This window comes from Numenius arquata, chromosome Z (genome assembly GCF_964106895.1).
Source record: "Numenius arquata chromosome Z, bNumArq3.hap1.1, whole genome shotgun sequence".
Classification (NCBI taxonomy): domain Eukaryota; kingdom Metazoa; phylum Chordata; class Aves; order Charadriiformes; family Scolopacidae; genus Numenius; species Numenius arquata.
In genome coordinates, this window is record NC_133616.1 from 13,010,583 (window position 1) to 13,029,019 (window position 18,437).

Here is an 18,437-nt window from a genome sequence, read left to right on the forward strand (position 1 = left end):
CCATAAAACATGGCTTCTTGTTAAGGCAGGGTGAAGGAGCTGTGAGGAAAGGTAAAGTTTGCCATACACTGAGCCCCGTTTTGGGCCTACACAAGAAAAAGTAGCTGAGGCTTCAACAGGCTTGCTATAGTTAATAAGAGTTTACCTAAGGGAAAATTGTTTTTCCTGAAAATAAATGACTCACTCTACGCTTGAAAACATACAGAAAGGATGAAGTTGGTGCATTTCTGCAGAGATACTTTATGCTCAGATCTAACCATTTATCTAATCATTTATTTGTGGTGTTGTCAGTTCATATCACGCGGAGCTTCTAGAGCCGAACAGTGCATTTGACTGAACAGTGAACAACTGAACAGTGACTCAACTGAACAGTGTTGATTATACACGTGCAACATTTAACAAAAACCCCACACACCATACCTGGCAACACTCTCTCTCTGTCACCATTAATTAACAATATTGCATTAGCAGATGGCTTCGCATATAACATAGCAAAGGGATATGACTTCAGTTTTCAGAGCAGAGGAAGCACAGCATAAATACAGCATATCACTTCCACAAACACAGGATTTTCACAACTCCAGCAATATTATAAACATAATAATCAAGCTTCATATGCAATTAAATAGAAATAACTGGACTTAAGTATTTACTGTACAATAATTCCTGATAGTGCTTTGCAGAACTGTGTTATTTCACAATATTCTGTAAAGACAAAACCCCCTTTCACTCAAAGCTAGATGCATGAAGGAAAATAGAGAAAACAGAGATACTACGTTAAGGTAAATACTGTCGTATCCAATGTCAAGATTTCAGTGGCTTACAATCACTCATAAAATTCTTGTTTTCATGAAGTTTATTTTTTCAATTACAGTATGAGAGTCAAGAGGCCAGTTTTTTAAGACAGAAGAAATGCCAGCTGTCATGGGTTTGCAGAGCAGTCTTAGGCAGAGTTTCACGACAAGCGCAGTCTGTACTTTCATTTCATTTATACACAAGCAGCAGGGTCCAATATAAAATAATTACTTTTCAGTTATGCTTTTAAACAATAGGCTTCGATCTTTGTTATATTCCAATCATCTTTCATACCCAAATCTGCTTTTGATTGTAGCTGGGAATTAACTGGTCCCATTTAACAGTACTACTAAACATGACACAATTGCACACGGCATGGCCTCTGACACCTGTTTGATCCTCTCGCAGCTTTTGACTACCAGAGGGAATATCCCCAAGATTAAGATACTTGAAAACCAAGATAAATAATGATTTTCTTCCTAACTGAGTCCATTTTTATTACTTCTTCAATTGATCACATACTTCATCTATTAACTTCCACAAATTGGTAATGAGGAGTTTGTAATGACTTCTCACGTAGGGCATTGAGATACCATGGGCGTACACACCACCCTGTGTAATAGCGTGTTAATACACCGAGTTCAGCAGGAATGAAGTAATAAAGCAGTCAAAATACAGAAGCTTTCAATCTGAGGCACTAGGCAACCAGTTTTATCAAGTCTCCATTTCATAACACTCTGGAGTTGCAACCTCTCCGAGGAGGTAAGAGAGGAAGACGTGCCAGCAGTACCAGCACGGCAACAGCACCAGTGCTACTGATCCAAAATGAAAACACTCCCCTGGGGAGATTTCCTCCAATTGCTTCGCCCAGTCCTACTCCACGTATCGGACACAAAAAGCAACAAAGCAGCAGCCGATGAGTGCCACCATGGATGCCGAAATCACAGTGACTGCACTGCCGGCGACACTGACCAGCAGGCCCAGCCCCACACCCAGAATGATCTGGGCCAGCTGGACCATGCAGGTGAGAGCGGCGCAGTCAATGCCCTTCCCTCGCCCATGGTCTCCAGATCGTTCACCGTCCTGCAGCTTCAGGCACTGCAAATAAGCACAAAACAAAATCTGGTGAAATCAGGTGGCGCCGACAACTTGCAGCTCTCAGACACTGCACTGTCACGACCCCCAGGTGCAGCAAGACAGGCCAATCGCTCTCTGCATCCTTTCTGGTTTTCTGCTTGCCCCACAGAGATTGCCCGACAAGTGAAAATGAGTTTTCCAGGCTCCCTCCAAATTTTCCTGTTTCTCCCACCTGCAATTTTTCCTTCCTTCCCTTCTCTTAAAGAAAGAATTGAAATTTGATCAGGAAAATTAGCCATTTCCTTCAAGTTCAGATCCATTTGAGCTCTGGCAAACTGACATTTCACAGTACAGGACACCCCGTCACAGATAATTTAGCTCTAACTCTCATGGTTGCAGGAGAGCCTCTAAGGGATGTTAAGATGAGTCATACTGTCCCCCACACACATACAGAGCATAATTCGTTATAATGGAGCACTGTGCTCTGAAGTTATGGCTCAAAGCACACAAAGGAGTTCAAAGTAACAAAATCTAAATGTAATACTTTTATTGCTGGGGGAAAAAAAATAATATCTGAAAACAAACGTCCGCACGAGGATTCTTCTACACTACTGGAGACCATTATTAACTACTGATTATCTGTGTATCTATCTGCTATGACATACACAGCAGAGCAAAAGGCTACATTTATTACATACAATTAGGTCTTGTATATGAGCACCCTGTGAGGGCAGTTAATCACCGGAACAGGTTCACCAGAGGAGTTGTGGAGTTTCCACCCTTGGAAATATTCAAACCAGGCCAGACGTGACCCTAGGCAACCTGCTCCAGGTGGCCCTGCTTGAGCACATGGGTTGGACTGCATGATCTGTGGAGGTCCTCTCTAACTTTAGATGTTCTGTGATTCCCTCTAGGAAGGAATTATTCTCTTTTATTGGGAAATTACATGATATTTTACATACTTATTGTTCTTCTTGCATAGGCTGTTAAAGGGAGAAGGTTGTATTGTAACAAACAAGAGGTTTCTATGCTGTAGGCTTGCTGTGCTGCTGTCTTCTGGTATTCAAACACTCTCAGCTGTTAAGATGCTTTTTTGTTTTTCGGAAGACCTGTTACATTGCCTTTGAGCTGTTACCACACAAAGCTCTGAAGTATTGGAGAAAACCAGCCTCTTACTAATCAAGTAGACAAAATTGAATTTGGACCCTGGGGAAGAGCAGTACAGAACAGGAGTTGAAATGGTAGTGTTTCAAAACCCAGCACATGATTTTGGTAGAATGCATAGTGAGGGAAAATGCCTGCTCTTTGTTCTGGAGTGATATAGTCCTTTCACCTGACGTATTTAAATTTTAGACTCAATTTCTTTTGGAATTATATCTATTTTGCTGGGCTGTGTCCTGTGTTCCTATGTGCCAGTGGTTCTGACCACAATTACATGAATGTGTAAATGAATATAATCTTGCACTTGATGTTTCACAGAATCACAGAATGGTCGGGTTGGAAGGAACCTTCAGAGATCATCTAGTCCAAGCCCCTGACAAAGCAGGGTCACCCAGAGCAGGTTGGACAGGAATGCATCCAGGCGGGTTTCTCCCTCTCTCCAGAGAAGGACACTCCACAACCTCTCTGAGCAGCCTCTTCCAGTGCTCTGGCACCCTCAAAGTAAAGAAGTTTTTGCTCACATTGAGATGGAATTTCCTGTGTTTCAGCTCATGTCCTTTGCCCCTTGTCCTGTCACTGGTACCACTGAGAAGAGCCTGACCCCATCCTCTTGATAGCCACCCTTTAGTTATTTACAAGCATTGATGAGATCCCCTCCCAGCCTTCTCTTCTCCAGGCTAAACAGACCCAGGTGTCTCAGCCTCTCCTCATAAGAGAGATGCTCCATTCCCTTGATCATCTTCATAGCCCCCCGCTGGCTCCAGTGGTTCCCTGTCTTTCATAGAATCATAGAATCATAGAATCATCCAGGTTGGAAGAGACCCTTGGGATCATTGAGTCCAACCATCTACCCTACACTACAAAGTTCTTCCCTATATCATATCCCCCAACACCACATCTAAACGTCTCTTAAACACATCCAGGGATGGTGACTCAGCCACCTCCCTGGGCAGCCTATTCCAATGCCTGACCACTCTTTCTGTTTCCTAATGTTCAGTCTAAACCTACCCTGCTGGAGCTTGAAGCCATTCCCTCTTGTTCTGTCATTAATTACCTGTACGAAGAGACCAGCACCAACCCCTCTACAGTGTCCTTTCTTGAACTGGGGATCCCAGAACTGGCCACATTACTCCAGATGCGGCATCACCAGGGCAGAGTAGAGAGAGAGAGTAGAGGGGGAGGATGACCTCCCTGGACCTGCTGGCTATACTGTTTTTAATGTAACCCAGGAGATCTTTGGCCTTCCTGGCCACAAGGGCACATTGCTGAATTGTGGTTAACTTGTCTACCGGGACTCCCAGGTCCCTTTCTGCAGAGCTGCTATCCAGCAGGTCAACCTCTAACCTGTGCTGGTGCAGATTTTCCTCTGTTTTTTCTACCTCATACATTATAGAAGATTTGAGCTAAACCTAATTCTGTTAATATCAGATCTAACATAGAATTATATATCATTTAACATCTGGCCTAGCAAGTACCATACACCAAGAAAGAAACAATCAGTTGTCTTACAAGTAACATTTGAATATATTAGCCTATCAAAAATAAAGTGCGTGCACACTTTGGCACATTTTATTTCACTCTTTGGCACATTTTATTTCACTCCTGTCTTGGAACAGCTCTGAATCAGAACTAGACTACAATTTTGCCTTTACTCCCTCTCTCTGAATTGGCTGGCCTGGATTGTGATCTCACCCTAAACTGGGTTCATTCCCTGGCCTTTGTTGAACCTTTCTAAAACTCTGCATCATGACACTTCTCTATTGGAAGGAACAGAGAAATTAACTGAAAAATTAGGAGTCAGATCTATGAAATATCTGACCACATTGAGACATACTCCTAGGATTCAATAGAATAATTAAGAGAGAGTTTTCCTGTATTCATCATTCAGATATTGATGCTTACAAGTTGTACAGAACAGTAGGACATGTTCTCAAGGACTTTATCTAGCCCTGTGCCGGTCTCATCTATGTTTCTATGTTGCTTTTCAATGGCTCAATATTTCCTTTCTTCGTTTCTTTGAATGTTCCCAGATATAATAAGAATTTTTCCTAAGTCCTCCCAACTCTCCTTAATCCTTCTTGTTTCCAGCTCTCTCACTAACTTAAGAGACTTGAGACAACTTTTCCATTAAAGAGCTCAACACTTGACAAAATATGAAGATCACCCTGTGCCCAGTAACATGAAATAAGGAATGCAATCTTTTCCAGATTTTCCTTAGAAACAGAACTTCAAAAAACCAAAAAACAACCCCAGACATCTAGAGAGAAAATGAGAACATGGTATCTAATTTAATATTGAACTATAAGAAACCATTTGTACTTGAATTTAATATCTTTATTAGCTAACAGGTTTTGTAGCACTTTGCAGTTAACTAAAAATTCTGCTAGCCTTTACACTGTGGTTATTAACTTCAGGAACTCAGAAGTCAAGTCCTCAGCTAATACAACTGGAAGGAAGGATATAAGGAAGGTAGCACTTGAAGGCAACACAGAGTGGAGCCCTGTTATCTGTTTACTGCCTGAAAACATACTGTGATTGGCTTTGTTTCAGTTGTGATGATAAAAAATTATTCGTCTCACAGCAGGACTGTTTGGAGAGTTTGGAGCTGGGACCTTAACTCTCTTTGTGAGAAACTTTCCATTCGTAACATGTGTCATTATGAATAGTTTGAAATTAAAATTAAAAGCTGCTCAATAGTTCCATCCAGTTTTCTCCCAAGATAGACTAAACAGACCCAGACAGATGTAAACTTAGCCTTCCTTAGACACTGAACTTACCTCTTCTTCCCTGTGATACTCAGCAATGAGGTGGAATGGCACTGTGTACAGTGTGCTGGACATGACGCCAAAGAGGGAACATAGAGCCAGAGTGGAATAGATATTGGGAAACAAGCCAATTAATCCAGTACCCAATCCAAATAGTAGGTATCCAATGAAATAAAGTCCCTTTAATCCTATGTATGGCAGAAGGATTTTCTGCAGGTCTGTGAAAAGAAAGTGAAAATGCTAACAAGACTAAAAAAAAAACAGGTCACATTTCATCAGAGAGTTCCTTTAAGGGGTTTTATTTTGTGAAATGCAATGAAGTAGACAATATTACAAGCTTCTTTTGGAAGCTGCCTCAAATTATTGTAGGTATAAACCTGCCAAAGAATACTTGATCTCTCTGGGGATAGTCTTATTCTAACATAGAAGAATAAGTTAACAACCAGAGAAGAAGTAGTTAACAACCATTCTGGAAGAACTGCCCTCATTGACAACCTCAGACATTTCCGCTGTTTGATTATAATACGAACATTTGGCATCGACCTCTGTCTGAGCTGAGAAATGTGCTACAGAAATGGCTGTATCTAAGTTCCAAAGGGGAAAAGATTTCCCTCATGCCTCTTTCAGATGCTCAGTTCAGCCCCCAAAATGCTACTCATTTGAGTTTTCAGATCACAAGCAATTTTTTTGATTCTTGGTAAGAGCTATAGTGAAATCTGTCAGGGGAACTGTGCTAGCATATTTACATGCAATTTTGGAGAGCAAGGTTCATGCTGCTGGCAAGAACTTCTTGTGCACTGTGGAAAAGTTCTTTTATGAGGAATGCAGATGCGGAGAGGCCATCAGAGGGATCTTTGAGAACCTACAGCTACAGCATTGCTAGATGAAAGAGCATCTCAGAATGATGCCCTTGGCATCCATTTCAGTCTGGCATTTAACTTCAGGATGATTTTCAGTGTTCAGGGTCAGTTCACATGCAGAACAATGCCTTACTCCCAAAGTGACCACTCATCATGAGGTCAGGAATTGTTCATGTTAAGATATGAGTTTCTAACAATGCTGAGAATGCAACATTTCTTAAAGTTTTAATGTGGAAAAAAAAAAAAACACAGTTAATTTGGCATTGCTTTATTTTTTTAAACAATGGCAAATAGCAAACAGTTTAAACACTGTTTCAAAACACAGTGTGGGAGTACTTTCCGGGGTACTTACAAGAATAGACTGATGAAGAAATTGCATTGATGCACAGTCCCCAGCATCCCATCTCTACTCCTGTTTTGTAGGTAAGGTAAAGCGTGGAGTTATGAGGTGCATAAGGACTACCCTGGTATACAACCTGAAAGAAACCAGAAAGACCATAGAAGGCAAGGATGGACTGCATGTATATAATACCTCCTTCTTACGGGAACAAGGTACCCAACACAGAGCAGGTAGGGGACATAGTTAGCATCCCAGAATTCTGTTAAGCAGTGCCCTAACCACGCCTTCACAGTTCTTCAGGTTTTGCACTCATTTCTCCCAGATTCTCACATCCCAGGCTCCTCCTCATTTATAACCCTCTGCCTTTTCCTGGGCTGTCCACTCTACAGTGATTTGTTTGCACTTTTCCTTTTGGGTGTCTTATTTCCCACTCTCCTTCGCTCTCCAATTCTGCCTTCTTCATAGAACCATAGAATGGTTACAGTTGGAAAGGACCTTAAAGATCACCTGTTCCAATCCCCCTGCCATGGGCAGGGACACCTCCTACTGGATCACATTTCTCAAAGCCCCATCCTAGCTGGTCTTGAACACCTCCAGGGATGGGGCATCCACAACTTCCCTGGGCAGTGTCTCACCACCCTCATAGTGAAAAATTTCTTCCTGATACCTAATCTAAACCCACTCTCAGTTCGGAGCCATTATCCCTCTTTCCTATCACTACACGCCCCTGTAAAAAGTCCCTCTGCAGCTTTCTTGTAGGCACCTTAGGTACTGGAAAGCTGCTATAAGGTCTCACTGGAGCCTTCCCTTCTCCAGGATGAACAACCTCAACCCTCTTGGCCTGTCCTCATAAGAGAGGTGCTCCAGCTCTGATAATTTTTGTGGCCCTCCTCTGGACACGCTGCAACAGGTCCATGTCCATATGTTGGGGGCCCCAGAGATGGAGGCAGTACTCCAGGTGGGGTCTCACCAGAGCAGAGCAGAGGGGTAGAATCACCTCCCTCAACCTGCTGGCCACGCTTCTCTTGCCATTGGCTTTCTGGGCTGTGAGCGCAGCCTTCTTGCCTTAGCCTTTCTTTCCCTAGTTTATCTACAATTAATTTTTTTGTTTTCTCTTTGAAGCTAGTTTATCCCTAGTTTATCTACAATTAATTTTTTTGTTTTCTCTTTGAAGCTTAACCCAACACACTTGTATTTCCACCCAGTACTTGTCTTATCCAGTTCTGCATCTAGGCAAGCAAAATTTTTTCTTTCAGCACAGAAAAAAACCCTCCCTCTTGCCTACAGAGACAAAAAAAGGCAAGGAAATGGGAATACTGGGTGGAAACCACAGAAAGTAAGGAAGTGGAAATGAAAGGGTTTGTGTCAGGAGCATATTGGTACCCTGGAAGAAACGAGGCAGACAGGATCATATAGGCAAGAATCACTGGCAGGGGCACACAGTCTTACTACCTGGAATGGGGTGGAAAAGGGAGCACTGGGCATCATGAAGGCAAAGGATTGCTGGCAGAAAGGACTCAGGGAAAGGTTTAAAGAGCTATGTCACGGACAGCCAAACTCAAGGAGACGAGAGTCTTGAGCTACCAAGTAGCTCACTGTGTGCAGAGAGCTGCAGTGCAGGCGACCAGCCTTGTGCCCCATGCCAGGGCAGGGCCAGCTGCATCCATCAGTGCTACTTCAGTGAGGAAACCTGCCCATCTCAGAGCAGCTCTGAAGCCAAAGCAGAGAATGGATGTGTTCAGGACAGCTCCAGAAGCTTCATTTGAACAAGTTAAGTAGACACAAACAGTCTTACAAATATTAAAAGGTTTTCCCCCAAGATTCAACAGACTGGCTCAGAACGAGAGATCAATTAGCTGTTTTACAAAACTCTTGTTCAGCCATCCAGATACAACCGGCTCTGCCACCACTGTCATTTCTTCAGGATTACAACACCATCTCATTTCTTTTTGGTGGAGGAGGGGATGCTAAGAGGAAGGAGAAGTGAGAGGATTTTATGCTTTTACCTGTCCCATGAAATCCGTGAAGAAGAGCATGTTGGACAGGAAAGCCATCCATCCAAAGAGATGGCTCACACACAGATAGCGATAGTGGGATGGCATGCTTAAAAGTGTCTTCAAGAGTGATTTAAGGGTCATCCGCCTTTGATCCTAAAAATAAGCATTTAACAATAATACTGTATTATTGCCCTTCAAGCTAATAAAATAGCTGACAGCAAGTGAAGAAGGCCTCAGCGTCTTTTCATTGCTAAACTTCCAAAGTTTTTAATTTGTTTTTGCTAGGAAGCATTGCTTGGTTACTGAATGCCCTTCACAATATATTTCTTTTGTAGAGTCACCACCTAATAAAGTCATCTGAAAGTTTCACAGAGGCTCTGTGAGAGCTGGGGTACATCAGACAGGATGTAACATTTCTTGCTGTTATAATCAGTAGGGTTATTATTTACTCATAGAACCAAGTGAAAATTTTCTGCCGAAACAGATTCAGTGGGGCTTCAAAAAAACCAGAAACAGAAACAAAAATAATTTCTGTATAGAGACAATTAGTTTTCCATTGAAAATTTAAAGGTGCCATGGAAAAAAAATGAAACTCAAAATACTTCCTGTATTAATTACACAAATTAAATTCCTGAATTAAAATGCACTAGTTGTGGAACACAGCACTTCTGAGACCTCATTCCCATTCCCTTCTATCTGCTAAATTACCTAGAAACTTTCACCTTTTCTGTCATATCATTACCATGAGATTTCCACTATGTACTGTCCTCCCTTCAGTGAAGCAGGGAAAGACTGTGGTGCATCACACCAGATGCAGCACCACTCGAAACCCTAGCACTCAGAGAGCCTGAGCTCCAGCACCCGAACACCTCATCCCGTGGGAGAAATAACTCATTTCAAAATCAAAATGTATTTGGTGTCAGTTAACAAATCTCACTGATGGGGAAAACCAAAATTTGTCACCACTTTCAATGCCCCACTTTATGTCCTTCCTCCTTGTCTGAGCCCTGTGCCCCAAAACTCTCTCTCTCAGTTTCTTTTCCAGTCACATTGATCAGATCACTTGTATTGCTTGAATTCAGTGCTTAATGTGAGGCATTTGTGACACACAATCCCTAACTGCTTTAAAGCTCCTGCACGGTTCTTTGCTTTTAAGGAAAAAAAGGTATTATTTTATCTGTGCATGATAGAACACTTCCAATTTTCTCTAGTGATGTTTGGAGGCAACAGCGTTGGGAGAGACGGCAAAGAAAGCGATATGGTCATGAAATGTGGAAGAACTGTAAAAGTTATGTTCATTACGGGAAAGCTGAATTTTGTCTTCAATTTACTGTAAGATAATGACATTTTTTGCCCTCCTTCAATGTTCTACTTACTTTTCACAATTCTGCTTTCCTTTGAACTAGGTTATGCTGCAAGCTACTCTATGAATAATCACCACATATAAAGTCGGAAAATACTCTGCTCCAGTGGGAGGTTTTTAATCCTCATAGGAATGCCAAAATTCAAGTTGCTGACTTTCACCTTGAACTGCATATTGCCCAAATCCCTTGGAATTTCTCTTGGCATCACTGTCTCTTTCAAACAGGATAAGCTTTCTATTCTTCTACAGTTATAAAAACAGAACAAAACAAAAACAAAAAACCAAATAAAAAAATTACACAATGTCTCAGTGTTATTTCAAGGTTAATTACTATCTTTTGATTTGGCTTATTTAATTTTTTCAACTCTTCCACATAGTTCTTTAAAACAGCTTTTCCAATCAAAGTGTTAACATAAGGTCAGGGAACTACAAAGGACACTGCCGTAATTACAAAGAATAATTTGATAGCTAGATAGAAATGCTTGCTTTCTATTTAGATATTTTAGAGAGTGGAAATGGAAACTGAAATGCTTAATGCACACATTCAATACACGCCAACACACAAACCCCACACTAATTTAAATGACGTGCTGAACTTTGGCTCCATTTAAGTCCTTTATCCTTCAAAAGTTCACAATACCCAATCATTTTCTTAATAAAATCACTAAGACTCAAGGCCTCAGATGATTCACAAGGATACAGAGTAATCAATATGACTTGGGTAATTTGGCACCAAACTAAAGAACAAAAGATGAATCACTTTGGATGTCTGTTCATACTGTAACAGGTCAAATCTCATTAATAATCATGGCAGCTATTAGCATGTAAGAGCACAGTTTGTAATTAAGAGGATATAGGGCCACGATGCCTGCAGCAAAAAAAGAGACACAGAAAAACAGGAAGCGAAACCATTTCTTCAAGGAAGCAATTACAGTAATGAATGAACTTAGAAAAGATGTGCCACAAGAGACAGACCACTAAGGCAGTGAGTGTCTAGAATTTATACATGCCCGGGCACATCAAAGAAACATGAGACAGATCAAAGCACCGTGAGCCTCTGGTAGGCTGTCCAGCTAGGAATGCAGAGAGGAGGGCAACGGTGTAAGCTTGCCCACAGTGGACACCAGAGCCTCACCTCAGGTGCCAGACATTACTGATTCAGTGGCATTAATTCTTGCCAAGGTAGAGGCAACCCCAATAGACAGTCTGCTCCCCTGGCTTTCACTGCATCTGCTCTCTCTTCTTCATTTACCTTTTTACCTTCCTTTCTCTAGAGCCCACATGGGCCAAGAAGTCAATGAGACTTGGCATCTCTGACAATCTGCGGGATGCTCAGAGTGAACAGGGCTGGTGAGGGATGCTGGCTGCTCAAGGTGGCCTAAGGTGGGGCATTGCAGGGACAGCATCGCAGTGTACTAGCCGTATTTCCCCGACAAACTGTCTCTTTGCTGTCTGCCCCTCTCTGTGTTTGTCTGGCATCCTCATCAGGTAGCTTTCACCTTTTATTCTACCTTTGTGTTGTATCTGGTGTAATAATATATTCCTTTGGGTTAGAAATACCAAAGGCTATTATAATACAAATGATAAATAGTAAAAGATGGTTATTTGTAGCTTAAACATGAGTTTAGGTTTCTAACTTATAACAATCTGCACATTCTCAGTATTTTTCACCTGATGCATCAAGACTTGTATCAGGGATAGGTTTGCATAACACCAAGAGTTCAGCAGTGAAATTAAAACAACAAGCAATTTTTTCATCACTTCTTGTTATACTAGAAGGCAAACATATACATTAGCCTTTGCTTACCTAGGGTACCACGAGAGTGCAGCGAGGATTTCTAGCACTAAAAGACATCAACAAAACAGTAAAAACTATTATCTGTTCCCAGGACCATTCTAGAAATGGGCTCTCCAGGTATTTTTCAGGTAGATTCACTTTTTCCTAGTCTGAAGATATGATCTCTCATAAAAATGCAGCAGAAACAAAATAACAGTGATGATTTGAAAGTAGTCACTATTCTTTCCCGCCTAAAAGTTCTGCCAAAGACACAGCTACAACGTCACTTCAAAATAAAAATACAACTCCAGAGGCAAGGAGGCATCGCTGTAGAAGTAGCAATTTTAGACACATCAGTACTGTCAATAAATCCTCAATGAAATCTCAAGCAGGAGCAAACCCAAATGTTTACTAGAGCAGGGAACAAACACTTCATATGTACGAGGTATGAAAATGTGTGGACTTCAGTGGGAGTTACAGATCTGTATCAAAGATTGATGGTCTGTAGCCCTTGTCCACAATTTGATGATAATTCCATCAGGATGAAAGGACCAAGTAGATCCTCCTGTCAAAATTCACTTGAGGAGGATATCAAGAGACTGACACAGAGCAAAAACCTGAACCTAGCTCTCCCTCACCCCTGACAATTGTTCAAAGCATCAGGACTACTCTCTCTCGTCCCTCCGGCTGGAAATACTTTATAAACAACAACAACAAAAAAACAGATAAAAGAAAGCAGGCTTTCTCCTGATTCTGTATCCTGGTGGAGGATTCTTTTTCTGTGTGTGTGAAAAGGCTCCATTCCAAATAGTCAACATTTTCTAATTAAAAGTTCTCCAAGGAGGCAACGATACGGCTTACAAAATCCTCTCTGCTCTTACCTCTGTACGTGACATAGCAGCACATTTCCCTGGTTTTGCTGCAGCCTTTATTTCAGTACTTGTTGATTTTAGGTAACCGTTCTTGATTTCCTCCTCTATGGAGCTATATTTATAGGATCGAGTCACTTCCAACAAGAACTTTTCCTCTTCATTTTCGTATCTGAGTGGGACTTCAGGAATACTGCGCAGATGTACGGTAAGGCAGATTAGGAAAACCAAGGCTGCAAAGAAGAAAATCACCTGGAATTCCGATGCCAAGGAATATCCTAGTACAGTTTGACCCCAATCCATAGCACCTGTCAGGTAACCAAGGGCTCCTCCCAAACCTACAGGGGTGGGGAAAAAGGAGAAAAAAGATCTACTGGCATCGATGAAATAAACAAACAGTACACAATACCCTCAACATCCCCTCTAGAAATGACTGAATAATCACTCTTCAGATATTAGTCACAAGCAGTAGGAATATTGAGCTAATCACATATGTGAGCAGTTACCAAAACATCTCTTGAAAAATCTCCTCAGCTCTGGTAGACAGAGCCCTCAAAAAGTGCCTGAACATATAGCAGTGTGGGTCTCCACCTCTTTTCTTGACTCTTTGAAGCTTTATTTTCTTTGAAACAGTGAGTAATACAAAATAAAATTCTACTGAAATGTATGGGTTTTTGACACTTCCAAGAACAAACAAACATTTAAAAAATTATATCGAGACTATCTATAGTTTAGACTTGGTAAAATGTATTTTATATACCTGAATCTAAAAAGAAATACTGTCTCCATGTGAAATTAAAAAAAAAAAGGAAATAAAACCCAAAGCATTGTTTTGCAGTTATCACAATCCAAGTACCTCACCACTCAGAAAAGAAAATAAAAAGGATCAAATACAAATGTATAATTCCTGATTTTCTCAGAAAAGCTAGAATAAAAGGTAAAATGAGAATACACTTGTGTCTTGAAGTTAATAAAACCAGGTTTCAGTCTGATTTTTTAAAAATTTCTTCTTTTTGTTATTAGTGCACACAGTTGCAGAAGCACAAGGAAGTGCACACTGTTTCGTACAGTACAGAGCTCTGGTAGGGGAAGCAGCTTTGTAGAGACCTGACACCTTGTTAACCAGGTGGCTCTGCAGGATGGGGGAGTTAAGCAGGACAGAAGCATTTGAAGGACTTTAAAGTATTTCTGCCCTTCTGCTTAGGGGAACTGAAGACAAGGTATGGCAGAACAATTCTGTCTTACAAAAAGTAACAGAGGTAGCAGGACACCCATTTGCTTCACTTACATAACACTGGATTTTGATTTCATTCTGGGCTTCCTGTACTTTTTTTCCCCTCTTGGGTCTCTTATGGCCATCCTTCATCGTGTCCTACCGTGTTTTACAGGGACTGTATCCCTGCTGCTTCTCATGAAAAACAATTAAACTGCTAATAGCTTTTTGAAGAAAACCTACACCAAATGTTTGCATAGAGCGAATGTTTGATGCTTGAGGTCATCTTTGCATATGGTTTTGGCAAAAGAAAGTCCTGCTATTGGAATGCAGTCTGAGTGTTGCCTGTTGGATACGTGCACTCTTCCTTCCACTTGTCTTGGTGGTCCTAAGTTTCACAACAGCAAAGCTATCGAGTTTCATGTTCAGATCTTAACTGAAGTTTTGCTGGAGTGCAAAATCTTGGAGGTATTTAGTACAAAATGAAGGAATTAAATGGAGGAAACAAAGTAATATCTAAAACGGAAGCTAAAAAATAAATGGGAAGATTGCTCTCTGTGTCTAATAGGGCTAGAACAAGGAATGATAGTTGCAAATTGTAGCAAATGCATATTAAGATTAGCTTTTTGGAAAAACTGTCTAACAACAAGGCCAGTGAAGTGCTGGAACAGACTGCCTTGGGAGGGCTGCGGAACCTTTATCAAGGGAGGATTTCACAAATAGGCTAGGTAATTACTGGTCAAGAAGGGTTAAGATCTCGATGGTCTTGCTATAGATAGCACAGGGTGCTGGTCCAAATAATGCAATCTGTTCCAGTCTTATTTGATGTGATTTGTCCCACATACCTTTGCACACCTCAGTGCACAAATGAACCAGCCAAATCTGTAGCTTCAAATTTGGAAATCAAGCTTTTTTAGTATCATCCAAGGAAAAATTGCAACCAGAGTTTTGCTGAAGGCAAAAATACAGAATCATAGAATGGTTTGGCTTGGAAGGGACCTTAAAGATCACCGAGTTCCAAACCCCCTGCCATGGGTAGGGACACCTCCCACTAGACCAGGTTGCTCGAAGCCCCATCCAGCCTGGCCTTGAACACCTCCAGGGGTGGGGCATCTCTAACTTCTCTGGGCAACCTGTTCCAGTGCCTCAACACCCTCACAGTAAAGAATTTCTTCCTGATATACATAGGGACTCACTACCCTCTCTGTCCAGACAAGTGATTGTTAAAACTTTTATCTGTCAGTTTCTAATGGATAATACTGTTTTCATTCCCATGTGGCTTTAAGGTTTCTTTATAATCTGTGTTCCTGGACACAGCTATTTCATGTGTCCAAAGCTGGCCTATTGTTAATAGCTACTACACCTCCCTCCTTGACTAGAGTCACTTCCACTGAATCTGCATGCCCCTGGTCTTGGTACGGCTCAGTAGCCACAAAAATCTGCACCAACACAGACTGCATGACTTCTCATCTAGCCTGCTTTTTGTCTAGTCCTTTCACAGCAACTGCTCCCAGACACGGCTGCAAGCTCCTCCTGATTGACATACTCAGCCTTACGTGTCTCTCCTGTGCATTTTCTCAACATCAGGCTCTCATACTATGGAAGGTTTCCTTCTGTAACTCAGCACTGTTTCAAACACATACGAAGGCAAAGGAAGGTCTTCCTTCATTTGCAAGAGCCTGGACTGAACCACTTGAATTTATTTTGTGGAAGTTGTGAAGCTCTGATTTTTACAAAGAATTCCAATTTCTATACAGGAAGGCAGCACATATTGGAACGCTGCTGAAGGGTGGAAATCAATTATACTGGTTTGTGAGCTCTTGCTCTATGTCACATGCTGAGTCTAAAATGTTATTTTAATGTGCTATGGCAAGGGAAGAAGTTACATCCCTTAATTTTCACTTCACCAAAAACTTAAAAAAAACAGAACAAGCTGAATAAATACTACTTCACTTTTTAAAATAATTAATTGCTCTTACTTAAACCACGGCTATGTTGCTGTAAATGTTTATGCCTGCAGCTTTCTGCAACAGAGTTCTTGCAGCAGCAATCACAAGTTTCTGTTCTCTGGAGTAGTGAAAACCCAGCAACAAAGGACTCGTGACTGAAGTGCAGGATCAGATGATCAGTTCATTCAAGATTAGAAACACAGCAAGAATAAAGTCCATGCAATTACCTTCCCCTCCTTCGAGAGGCAGGGAGGAAAGGAAGGATCTGAGTACCTGTAAGGAGGGCGTGGTAATGCAGACCCTTCTCTTTATCCTGATGGGAGCAGACATCAAATAAATATGCTTTGATGGGGCCATCAATAAAATCAGCTGCAAAATCAAAAAGCACTACTCCCAGCATGGTAATGACTATTGCCCACGTCCGCCGATTGTCTCTCTCATCGATGACAGCTACAAAAAGAAAAACACCCTCATTCTGACAGCAACAGTGCCATGTTCTGCAAAAACACATTTTGTCTCTCCTTATACCTCCAAATCTGAACAACACTCAGTTGTGCAACAGCGAGCAGTGATACCAGAATCACATGAGAGAAGCAGAGTAACCGAGTCTGTGTAGCGCTGAGCTGTGCTAGGCTGATTTACAGCCTTGAGACAGCACAAGCTCAGGGTACTCCAAGCTCCACAATCAAGAGCATCACTACCCTTAATCTACTCCTTTGCACCTCCATGGCACGCTGTGGTGGCCTAACACACGTGCATTTTGTAGCACTTTTTTAGTTTATGCAATTTGTCCCACCTTTCCACTGTTTTAGATAATCAAGACTTGACTGTAACATCTCTTTTTGGGCAAATGAATACCAGTGTATTCAATACCAATGACCTGCAGGGAGAGAGAATAAATCAATCCACAAAAACACACACCTTCCCCCTCTGCCAAGTCACAAGGGCAGCAACAACTTTCCATCAAGAGTTTGAGAAGTTACACCTCAAGCTGGAATATAACCGTATCTAGGGATGTCACTCCTATTTGATTTTGCGTGTTCCGGGTGCAACACCGGTTTCCAAGGAGTTATGAATTTTTATTAATCATGAGCATAACACAGTCCCGAGTCAAGACAGGGCTGCAATAACTAAAGATATAAATTTTGAATGGTAGTCCATCTAAAACAGGAATTAACAGATATTCAGTTTGCACGTGTATTACATCACACAAACAATAAGAAGGTCAACTTTAGTTTGTAAAAACTTCTCTGGGCCTAAGCAGTGCGAACTGATCAGGCAAGCACACCAACCTACAACACGCTGTGATCACATGCAGAAAACTACAGAACACTATGTACAGGGTACATCACATGCAGCGTTAGGACCAGAGGTATATGAAGATTTCAGTGCTCCCCAGTGCCTTCAGTGCAGCCGGGTAACATCATACCCGATGTTAACAATGCATTTAAGCAGGGAAAAAAGGACAACCCCCCTTTTCTTTCTGATTCAAAAGGCTAGGATGTGTTTTGTCTGTCAGCGCAGCGCATGCCCCTCACTCACCTGAGATCATCACGTCCCCATTGAGGTACAAAGCCATGCCTAACAGCATTATGATGCCCAGACCCAGAATGTAAGGTCTCCTCCTGCCCCAGCTACAGGTGCAGTGATCACTGGCTGAACCTACCACGGGCTGCAGCACGAAGCCCAGGATAGGGCTGATGAGCCACACCAGGCTGTAGAGGTTCTTGGGCAGCCCTACACTCAGCAGCACCGGCGTGACAAAGGCGGCCTCCACGGCATAGCAGAACTCCCGGCCAAACATCGCCATGCTGTGCATGACCAGCCTTCCCACTGCTCGCCTCTTCGGCACCACCGCTCCAGTCCTCGTTACGGATTGCAGCAGATCATCCTCATCCTCTCTGATGCTCTCCACAATTGCCATGGTCATCTCAGAAGGGGGTGGAAGAGACCCGTGCAAACTCTCTTTCGTTAAGGTCATGGCTCGGGATACGTGCAGTGCTCCAGCAAGTTGGTGCTGCCTGCTCCGGCTGACATGGAGCCCGGATCATATGCCGGGTGGGATCGGTCTGTGCTGGGGGAGGGACTCACATACTTTCATGGCTCTGTGATCACAAGTTATGAAAGAAAGGGGGCGGGGAAGTGTGTTAACATTAGCAGATCTGAGCTCTTGGGCGTCTGCAGAGCTCCCAACCATCCACAACTAAAGAACCACTGTTTAAGCACGAAATGCACATATAACGGGCACGTACATCACATGGGCAAGGCGCA

The 18,437-nt window shown here is 42.1% G+C and overlaps 1 protein-coding gene across 1 annotated transcript; it reads right to left on the reverse strand.

Moving 5' to 3' along the window:
* Window positions 1-1,668: 1,668 nt before the first annotated feature.
* Window positions 1,669-18,147, reverse strand: SLC45A2 (solute carrier family 45 member 2). The gene is made up of 7 exons (XM_074166501.1): window positions 17,709-18,147; window positions 16,440-16,616; window positions 13,017-13,342; window positions 9,005-9,148; window positions 7,011-7,134; window positions 5,811-6,016; window positions 1,669-1,893 (listed from the first exon to the last, which is right to left on the reverse strand). The coding sequence occupies exons 1-7, from the start codon at window positions 18,145-18,147 to the stop codon at window positions 1,669-1,671; spliced, it is 1,641 nt and encodes a 546-aa protein (XP_074022602.1).
* Between the last annotated feature and the right edge of the window lie 290 nt (window positions 18,148-18,437).

Excerpts from the sequence above, each read along its gene's own strand:
- SLC45A2 (XM_074166501.1), bottom strand. The coding sequence starts at position 18,147 with ATGACCTTAACGAAAGAGAGTTTGCACGGGTCTCTTCCACCCCCTTCT. Across the intron at positions 7,135-9,004 it reads TCACGGATTTCATGGGACAG|GTTGTATACCAGGGTAGTCC; the intron begins GTAAAAGCATAA and ends GGTTTCTTTCAG. Across the intron at positions 6,017-7,010 it reads TTCTTCATCAGTCTATTCTT|ACCTGCAGAAAATCCTTCTG; the intron begins GTAAGTACCCCG and ends TTCTTTTCACAG.